Source organism: Mesoplodon densirostris, chromosome 3 (genome assembly GCF_025265405.1).
Source record: "Mesoplodon densirostris isolate mMesDen1 chromosome 3, mMesDen1 primary haplotype, whole genome shotgun sequence".
NCBI classification, from domain to species: Eukaryota; Metazoa; Chordata; class Mammalia; order Artiodactyla; family Ziphiidae; genus Mesoplodon; species Mesoplodon densirostris.
In genome coordinates, this window is record NC_082663.1 from 138,364,653 (window position 1) to 138,374,163 (window position 9,511).

The 9,511-nt window shown below is 47.8% G+C and overlaps 1 protein-coding gene across 4 annotated transcripts in view; it reads right to left on the reverse strand.

The window, feature by feature from the left end:
• Positions 1–8,769, reverse strand: part of EBF1 (EBF transcription factor 1) — a 395,537-nt gene extending 386,768 nt beyond the window's left edge. For all 4 annotated transcript variants that reach the window (XM_060093734.1, XM_060093733.1, XM_060093732.1 and 1 more), the window contains exons 1-4: positions 7,785–8,769; positions 5,464–5,620; positions 4,837–4,900; positions 4,143–4,198 (exon numbers count right to left, since the gene is read on the reverse strand). In XM_060093734.1, the coding sequence (XP_059949717.1) occupies positions 4,143–4,198; positions 4,837–4,900; positions 5,464–5,620; positions 7,785–7,918 (411 nt within the window). In that variant the 5' untranslated portion in view covers positions 7,919–8,769. The remainder of the gene's footprint in view (positions 1–4,142; positions 4,199–4,836; positions 4,901–5,463; positions 5,621–7,784) is intronic.
• Between the last annotated feature and the right edge of the window lie 742 nt (positions 8,770–9,511).

A 9,511-nucleotide genomic window follows, 5' to 3' on the forward strand; every position in this document is an offset into this window, starting at 1 on the left:
AAAAATCCCAAACTTCTTCATTCCTCTATGTGCAAGGAAATTCAAATCACCTGCATTTTTGACATGTTACCAAAGAAGAGAGAAAGCTGCTAAAATATGGCTCCTAACTATAAACTTGCCCTGTCATTTTTTGTTTGTTTCCCCAAGTATATGAAAGAACCTCTCTGCTGGCCTAGTTGAATTCCTTAGGAACTTATTGATACACTAAAAATGTGTTTATCTACCAATGAAGAATCCTGAACAGAAAGGGTTGTTAATCAAATCTACGTAGCTGTGGCAGGATATGATGAAACAATCAATCGGAAAAAGTGCACTTGCATCAATAACTTGAAGTACCGGGAACATCAAAACAAATACATAAAGATTAGCTGGAAAGAGAACTATGACAGCAGTTCTGATTATTGTACCTTTGACTTCCCACAGTGCTGAGACTTTTTAGGGGTCCCCTCACCATATCACCTACCTTCAAACCCATACACACAAGGATTATGTGACTATTATTTTTCCCTTTCCAAAAAAGAGCTTTGGTTTGGGGGCAGGGAATGTTTTGTTTTTGATAACTTTATGGAATTTGGTACTCTTTCTTTGAATTATAAAAATGTCCCTTTTTTCAAAGCAAGATGGTAAGAGGGCAGATAAGTTAAAGGTTTTTTTAAAAAAAAAAACTATTTAAAGATAATTCACTGAAGCAATCACAGAATGTAATTATATCTCAAATACTACAGGAAAATCTGAACTTAGGCACATTAAAACTCAGACCTCTCCCACTGAGTTCATTTGAGTTTCTGCAGTAGCTACCACTTCTGGATGCAACAGCCATAAACTTCTGGATCTTACAGGCCTTTTTGCATGCTCACTAATGGAATACCAAAAACAGCAATGACAAAAAAAAAAAACAAAACCCTATTTTTAGTCCAGCTAAACTTGGTTTTGCAAAACCCTTCCCAAAAGCAAGCTTCTTATTTTCTAGTTGGTGGACAAATATTTTAAATATAATTATATCCTTAGTGTTTTATAAGAAAAGCATAGGGATAAGAGGGCTCAGATCCTTACACATTCACTTCTAATAAAGCTTTCCCTTTCCTGGTAGAGTCCAAAATTAAGAGTCATTACCCCAAATAGTGTAATGAGACACTTTGAAAAGGTGTGAAATACTGTGTCATACCAATACATCTTGGTTTGAGTACATATCTGTTTGATCTCAATGCTGCTAACTCCACCCAAGATCACGAACATTCTATGAAAATATAAAGTGCACAGCTAGTTTTGAATTTTGCTTGCCAAAGATTCCCTTCAAGTTTTAACCCCAACTTCTGAGTCAAAGATATGATATCACATACATAAAGCTGCATCTCTGATGTGAAAAATGTTACGATAAATAAGCAGCTAAGAGAAGACACTTGAACTCTGCTTAGGTATTCCCACTGAAATTTATGATTTTATTAGAACTCATCACATCACTGAAATTATTCCATTCAGCACTCTAAATATCAAAATCCTGAGTCTACCTGGAAGAATTTCACAGGGGAAAAAAAAGTAAGCATCTAATCGGTCACCTTATGTCAAGACTTACTTCTGATTGAAGGGGTCACTGCACACTTAACTAAAATAAAAAATTTAAGAAACTTAAAAATCAGACTTGGCATTTAATTATCACAGAATAATTTCAAGCTAGATGAGAATCCACTGTTTTACTCATCAAAGCTAAAACGTAATAATTATGTCACAGCTAAGGAAAGTCATGCTCTTCACGCTGATCTGCTTTTTGAAGACTATTGTATTAGCTGTGTACACAAGAAGCTAACCTACTTCCCAAACTCTTACAGCACATAATCAAGGAAAAAGCAACCGGATAACGGGCAGGGATTGCCTTTCAAAGTAAAAGCTACAGAGAAGGCATTAGACAACTATTATGAAAGCAAACAGGTATGCCTGGAAATATCTTTTTTCTTGATATTTTTAGACTAAATTCAGATAATTACTAAGCCTTTTTTTTCAGGTCACTCCCCACCAAAATATATAATTGCCTACATTTATAATTTTAACTTTCAGTGAGATGTCACAGTATGGCAAGTAACTCTCTTATACCTGCTATTACTACACTATATCTTATTCTGGTCCCACTCTCACCCCCACCACCGATAGAATTTATGAAACCAAGCAGTCAAAGAATTCCTTAAGCTATAGTTTTTCTTAAGCTCTATGACCTTGTTAGTAAAATGATATTAGATGTATTGCTTTATAAAAATCAAGATTATTCTTCCACCTTAGAAGACTGTGTAAAGTCAGTTCATCTCATAATGGGAAGATCAATTCTTGTGGCACTTTTGGTTTAAGGGGCCTAAAATCAAACATGTCCTAATTTTGTGCTCCTTACAACTGTTCACTTCATAGAGTTGCCAATAATTTAATATTTAAGTGGCCAATGTTTCACAGGCAGACAGGTCTTACTTACTGGTTTGTGGGGAGTTTTTATTCTTTAAAAAATAAACTCTAATAAGTACATAAGGAATATGTATTAGAAATCATACTTTCTCTCTCCCCCTCCCATCTTTTCTTTCCTCTGATGGGAATGGCAGGAAAAGATACCCAGGGTATCAAAGACAATTTTTTAAAAACAAAATTCCACTTAAGACATTTTTGTTTTGATATCATTTTTTTAAAAGTTACTGAAATAAGGCTTTTGCATTTTTTGCTTGGCAGGAAAAAAATTTAACAAAATACAGAGCGTCCAAATCAAAGGGAATTATCCTATGTAATGATCAAAACCAGTATAGTAATAATAATAAAAAACAATAATAATACCAAGAGTAAAAGTATAAATGTGCATTAACTCTGAACTATCAACTAAGAAATAAAACAGATCTTTAAGAAAGTCAAATATTTTAGGCTAATAACTTGAAATAGATTTCAAGAGATATGTATTTATCATTTAAAAAAATACATGTCATACCCTCATGCTTTTTACTTGGTTCACAATGAAATAAAGGTAAAAATTACAATTAGCTGTTATTAAATTGGTTCCTGCTGAGTAGATTTTAAAACTCCCAACAGCTTATTAACGTGCATTTTGTACAACATATTTAAGCCATGGGTATCCAAAAACAATTTTTAAGTATGCATGTATACTCTAATTTGAAACCTTCCAAGCCAGTATCTATGAAAACTACATCCCTTATTTTAAAGGGAATATTTTAAAATCACAATCAAACAAACCAGTTTTAACCCTCTCACTAAATTGGTGGTTAGTACACAATGGGTAACTTTTCTCTTTGTTCTGATTTCTTTCCCCCACCCAATAAAACTGTCTTCTTTTTTGTCACGAAATCCTCCAACTACCTAACCAGATATTTAATTCTTAAACTTTTTCTTAAAATTAAAAAGAAAAAATGTTCCTGCCCCTCGTAAAAACGTCAGACCTCTTTTCTGACTCGGCTCATAATTGTAGCTTTTGAACCATAACTCAACCTTAATGTATACTGCTTGGCATCCGCGTGTTGGGAGCTTAAGAAAATGCCGTCTATGTACCTTTAAGACCACAAGCTCACTCATGCTGCCTGGCTTCTTGCCAAACTTGGAGGCAAAAGCCAGGAGGATTTTTGCAAAATATCTTCTAACAATTGTCGCTCCGTCTTCCAACACTACCACCACCACCATCTCTTTTTTTAAAAAATGTGTACAGTGGGTCAAGTGCGCTCTCAGACCATCTCATCGTTTCTGGGGAAGCTGCCTTTGCCCCTCACCCGCTTCCTCTACCTCTGCCTCCCGGGGGGAGGCCCTGATGGTTTGGGTTTCACAAGTTCAGCCCGATTTGCACGAGGGTCTCTGGGCACCTTTGCGCCCCCTGGGGCTCCCCGGCCGGGTCAAAGGAAGTTCAGCCCATATTCTCCCCACACAGCACCCCGTAGGCTTAAATCACAAGGTCTGAATTTCCCTTATAAAGAAGGAGCCGTCGAGCCATCTCCTCCACGCGGCGAGTCAACGTGCTTTTGGGCATTTGGAAGGCTGCGCTGAGAGCGCGGTCCGCCCTGGTATTGAGAGTTCGAGTCCCAGCCCTCCCGCTAAGGAGTAGCCAGCTTCTTGACTCTCCCAAATTTCGCGGCCGTAGAGTCACCCCCGCGGCGCGAATTTAAGAAACTTACTTGTTTTGTCATGGAGTCAATGAGGCGAACGTAGAAATCCTGCTCCGTCCTTATTCCTGGAGGAGGGGCGGGGGATAGGGGAACGAAGGAGAATTAAGTGAGAGAGGATCTGCAGGAAACAAACAAAGAATGGGGCTCCAAGGCTGATGGAACTCCGACTGTCCCGGAGAAGCACAGCCAGGACCCCCTTCCCCAGTTCCCGGAGAAGAGCCTCTGGCCCAGCCCGAGCGCATTTGGAAGGCAGCCCCACCCCCAAGCACAGCAGCTGGGAATAAGGCGGACCCCCACCTGGGTTCTCTCCCTTCCCACGGCTGGAGTCCCTCTGCGTGCTCTCCGGGAGCCACCAAGGCCCTGACCGCTCTAGCCCCCTGAACTCAAAGGGACTTGGGCATGAAGTCTATGCTAAGAGGAGGAGCCCAGCCTTAGGAAGGGGAAGAAGAAAGAAAGCAGCCCAGCGGGGGCCAAGGCGCCACACCTGGACCCAGGTACGCGTCCGCTAATGCCGCCGCCCTCGAGCCGCTCAGGGCCTCCTCAGGTGAAACCTCTTCAGGCGAAACTTAGAAGAGGCCGGTTTACCCCGAGGATGGCGGACAGCTGAGCTTTGCTCCGGGTTCTCGTCCACCTGAAGCTCCCCGCGCCCCCTACCCTCACCCGGAGCCCCGGGGTGCCGGCGCAGACCCGACGGGAGCCTCACCATTGCTGTAGAGGAGCTGAAGCCGGTAGTGAATCCCGTTATTGGTCTTTTCGCTGTTGGCTTCCTGGGTTGCAGCAGGACGCAAAGACACAAGAGACGCAGGAGAGAGGTCGGCGTGAGCTAGTGGACCGACTTCGAGGCAACTTTCCCCAAGCAGGGACCCCTGGCCTGGGAGCCGGACAGGCCCGGGAGCAGCAGAAATTGAGGCCAACTGTGATCCCTCTGCCGCCCTCCCGACCCTTACTGCTCCCTCTAACTTTATAAAAAATTCTGTGGGGCTCGCACGGACGATCCCGTTCCTAGGGCCTGGGGGCTCGAGCTTGGGCCAGCAGAGGCAGGAGCCACTTATGGTCGCGCGGTCGAGGGCGGGCTCATCCCCAGCGCCCTTGACTCTGGAGTGCGAAGCTGGGTTCGCCTCTCTCCATCTTTGGGGACTCAGCATGAGCTTTTTTGGAGCAGAACCTCAGAAACTAGGAGTCCGGGTTCGCCCAGAACGGGAAGTGGCTTGGTGGACCCCGCGCGGGAGTGTGTTATGGATGCTTTGCACTCGCGAGGAGCTCGCCTCCCGAAGCGCCTGAGCCTGCTCCCCGGCTGGGGGCGAGGGGCAGCGGCGCTGCGCCCACTTACTTTTTCCTTCTCCACGAACCCCACAAAGGCTGTCCTCTCGATCTCCACGGGCTGGCCCTGTCTGTCGTAGAGGGCCAGGACGAAGTGGAAGAAGTTGGATTTCCGCAGATTGGAAGGCGGCTGCTTCTCAAAGTGAGCCCGGGCCAGACCCACCCCGCTGCGGCCAAAGACGCAGAGTTAGACGGCTAAGCGCGACAACAACCGCGACCCCTTGTCACCCCTTACACACGCGCGAACCCTCAAACACCTTCTCTGCCCCCAAAACGCCCTGTAGGCTCCCTACACGCCCCCTCAGGCGCCCCGGGCCCACCCGGCCACGGGACATGCGTGCTCTCGCCTGCCCAGTCCTCCCCCCCGAGGACCTGCGCGCCCCCCAAACTGGACGAAGAGGTGTGAAAGTTTTGTTTGGGTTTTGCGCAAGAGATAAAACGCTGTACGCGTTTACTCCGACCTGACGCGCGCTGCGTGGGGAGGAAGAAAAGTAGCGGTGGATGAGGTGAAGCGCGATGGTGGAATAAAGCCGGTCGTTTACAACTTAAAGGGAGGGTGGGCATGGGAGTTGGTTCTCGCCACCCCCTCGAATCTCCCGTGGGCAGGTGAGAATAGATGGGGAACATGCTCAGCTCCTCGCTGCAGCAGCCATCCTCCGGGAAACCTCATGTGCCGCGCCCCCCCCGCCCCCGGCCAGCCGCGGGTGCCCGGCCTCGGGAAGCCGTCTGTCCCCACCTCCACAAATAAAGCATGTGGAGAAAACGGATCTGCGGGTGGAACTCAGAGCAGTCAGGAGTGGTCGCTGTGGGAAAGGGAATTGGGTGTTTTTTTTTAAAAGACCTGTCCTGACAAAGTTTCGCTGTTCCGCAGAAATCCTCACACCCTTTCCAGAAATCCTATGGATAAGGGCTGACGGTTGAGCGCGCCCTCCCGGGGGCTGGAGCCTGGGGCGCCAGGGGCGGAGGGCGGCCACTGACAGCCCGACCTGCCCGACACAAGGGCGCGCACACACACACGCACGCGCCACACACACACACACACACACACACACGCACACTTTCGCTTCTAGCCCAGTTACCCAACTCACTCTTACTACCAACCACCCCCATCCTTATTATCATCGGGGATGGGAACAGTGTTGTGGACACTTGTCCCCAGCCCGGAGAAGATGAGGATGATGTAATTAGTCATCTTCATTCTTCCCCTTCCGCCCTCTCTGGGCCGGAGAGAGCATGGAGCCACCAGATCTGCCATTCCCCCAAGCCCAGCTGGTGGCCTAAAAAAAGGGGGGGACCATTTCTCACTTGGGACCAGGAGTCCCCAGAAAGGGTACTGAGGGTGCCCAGGAAAGTTCCCCCAGGTCAATCTCCAAAAGCTGTGCCTCTAGGCCATACAGCCTAGCATGCAGGAGCTGAGAGTGGCAGAGGGGCTAGAAGAGGCCATGGCCATAGATGGTGGGGAAGACTTTTAGGAGACATCAGAATTAAAGTTAGGAGTTGCTGTTCTTCACGTGGACTAAGAAAAACTGAAAGCTAAAGGGAGAGGGAGGGAGGACCAGAGAGGAGAAATAAGAGGTGATTCTAGGGAGAAATTGAAAGAGAAAAGGGGAGAGAAAAGGAGTTAAGAGAAGGAAAAAGAGAAAAGAGGACGAAAGATTGAAGAAAGAAGAGGAAGGAAAGAAGGAAGAGGGAAGGGAAAGAAAGGGGGAAAGAAAGGAAGTAAAGAAAGGAGGAAGAAAGGAACGAAAAAAGGAAGGAAAAGGAAGGAAGAAAACGGGAGGAAGAAAGGGAGGAAAGGAAGGAGAAGGAAAGTTTTTAAAAGGGGGGAAGAAAAGAAAGAAGAAAGAGAAAAAGGAGGAAGGTAAGGAAGAACGAAGGAAAGGAAGGAGGAAGGAAAGAAATAGAGAAGAAAAGGCAAAGAAAAGAAAGAAAGAAAGACAGAAAAAGAAAGGAAAGAAGAAAATAGGAAAGGAAAAGGAAGGAAAGAAAAGACAGGCGGCCTGAAAAGAAACAGCAATCACAGAAAAACACAGATATCCAACATCATACTGGTGAGACGCCTCTTCAGGCTTAAAACAAAATGAAAACAGTCACAGACCAGGCAGGGAAAAGTGCCGGTAAAGCGCGGGCTCCTCGCAGGCAGCTCCTGGCTCTACGGCCGCAGGCAACCAAGACAGAGCGGCCGGGGAGAGCGGAGCCCCGGAGACGAGCAGAGCCGAGCGGCAGACGCAAGAGCGCGGCCCGGCCCCGCGGCGGCGGCTTCCGCTACCACCTCCCGGCTCTGCTGCTCGCGGCTTGCCTCCCCGGCCGCGGTCCCCGAGCGGTACTCACCTCTGCGCCGCCGTGTTGGCGTCCAGCACCCCGGCGCCCTGCATCCACGTCCGCACCGCGTTCATGCCGCTGCCCAGCGGCTCTTCCTTCATGCTGCTTCCACTCCGTTGGATGCTTTCCTGAATCCCAAACATGAAAACAACCTTTTCTTGTGGAAAATCTCCTCCCCCTTGAAAATTTGAAAAAAAAAAAAAAAAAAAAAAAAAAGGAAAGAAAAACGCCAGCCAGAGATTTTTTTTTTTTTTTGTGAGTCGTTGAACTCGCGCTAGAAGATCAAGGCGGGCTGGAAAGCAAATTTTTTAAAAATGTAAACCTTCGCTCAAAACTGAGCGATAACCCGAAGGAAAAAAAAAAAAAGGAGAGAAAAAAGGAAGGGAAAATCCAACAAAAAGACCAAAATTTAAAAAATAGAGATGTATGCTTGCCTGTTGGGGGTTGTTTGGTTGGTTAATTTTTGGTTTGGGTGCTTTTTTTTTTCTTTTTTTTTTTCTTTTCTTTTTTTTTTTTTTTTTTGTAATGATCACAGGCCGGTGGAGGACAGGAGGGGCTGGAGTTTCCTTTTGTAGAGGTACCGTTCACTTGAAGAAGCAGGAAGAAAAAAAAAAAAACCCTGATGGCAATTTAAGAAACAATAGACTCAACTCGCGCTGCCGGCTTTGCTACTTCAAGTGTCATTTTCCACAACCAGGCAAGTTTTTCCTCTCTCTCTCTCTCTCTCTCTCTCTCTCTTTTTTTCCTCCTTCTCTCCCAACCAAAGATGTTTCTTTCCTTTCAGTGCGTATAGATGAGGAGGACGCTGGTTGCCATAGACAGATACACCAGAGAGGGAGAGTGGGGTGGGGGGAAGGGGGAGGGGGGTAGGGAAAGACAGAGAGGAAAGGAGAGGAGAGGAGAGGGAGAAAGAGAGAGAGGTGGACCCTGCTGAATGGAGATTCTGTTTTCTCCTTGCTAAAATAGAAGTGATTTGCAGGCTTTCCCTATGGAATCCAGTTTGACTCTCCCCAGAGCTAAACACAAGCACACTAACCCCAAAGGGAGGAGGCGGGGCCCGCGCGTCAATGACCCGCCCCTTCATTTGCATAACGTCATCCTTCCGCCTCGCCGCAGCCAATCGCGGCGCAGGAGCCTGCTGGCTCTCAGCGCAGAGCCACGCTCCCTCATTAACATCCCTCTCCGGGTGGCGCAGGGGAGCCGGCCAAAGTTCCTCGCAAAGTGGCGCGCGAAGGATCGCTTAGTCCCCGTGTCCGAGCTGGAGAGGAGCGGGGCTGAGCTGGGCAGAGCCGGGCAGGAGAAGGGAGACAGAAGGAAGGGGAGGAGGATATTCTTCTCAGGGATTTGAGCTGGGGTCTGCATCCCGGCCATTGCAGTCTGTTAAGCATCCTCGCAGCGCCCTGAGCGCGCTCGAGGCGCACAGGCTGCGCCCTCCCAGGGCCGTGTCCTGCTCCGCTGTTCTGGGACGTCGGGGGCAAAAGTGGAGGAGACGGGAGAGCCCGGGCAGAAAAAGCAGGACGCGCATGCCAGGTGCCCACCTCTTCGCTTTGAGGAGGGGGTGGTGGGTTGGAAAAATGGGTGTGTGAGATCGGCGTTGGGAGCTCGCGGACGGCACTGCCTCCACGCTGGGAGGGAGGGGTGGACCCTGGGCTCCGGCAAGCAAGGCGCTGTGGGTCCCCAGGGAGTGGGAGACCCGGGCTCTGCCCCTAGTCAAGCCACTGAAACCCCTCTCGCTC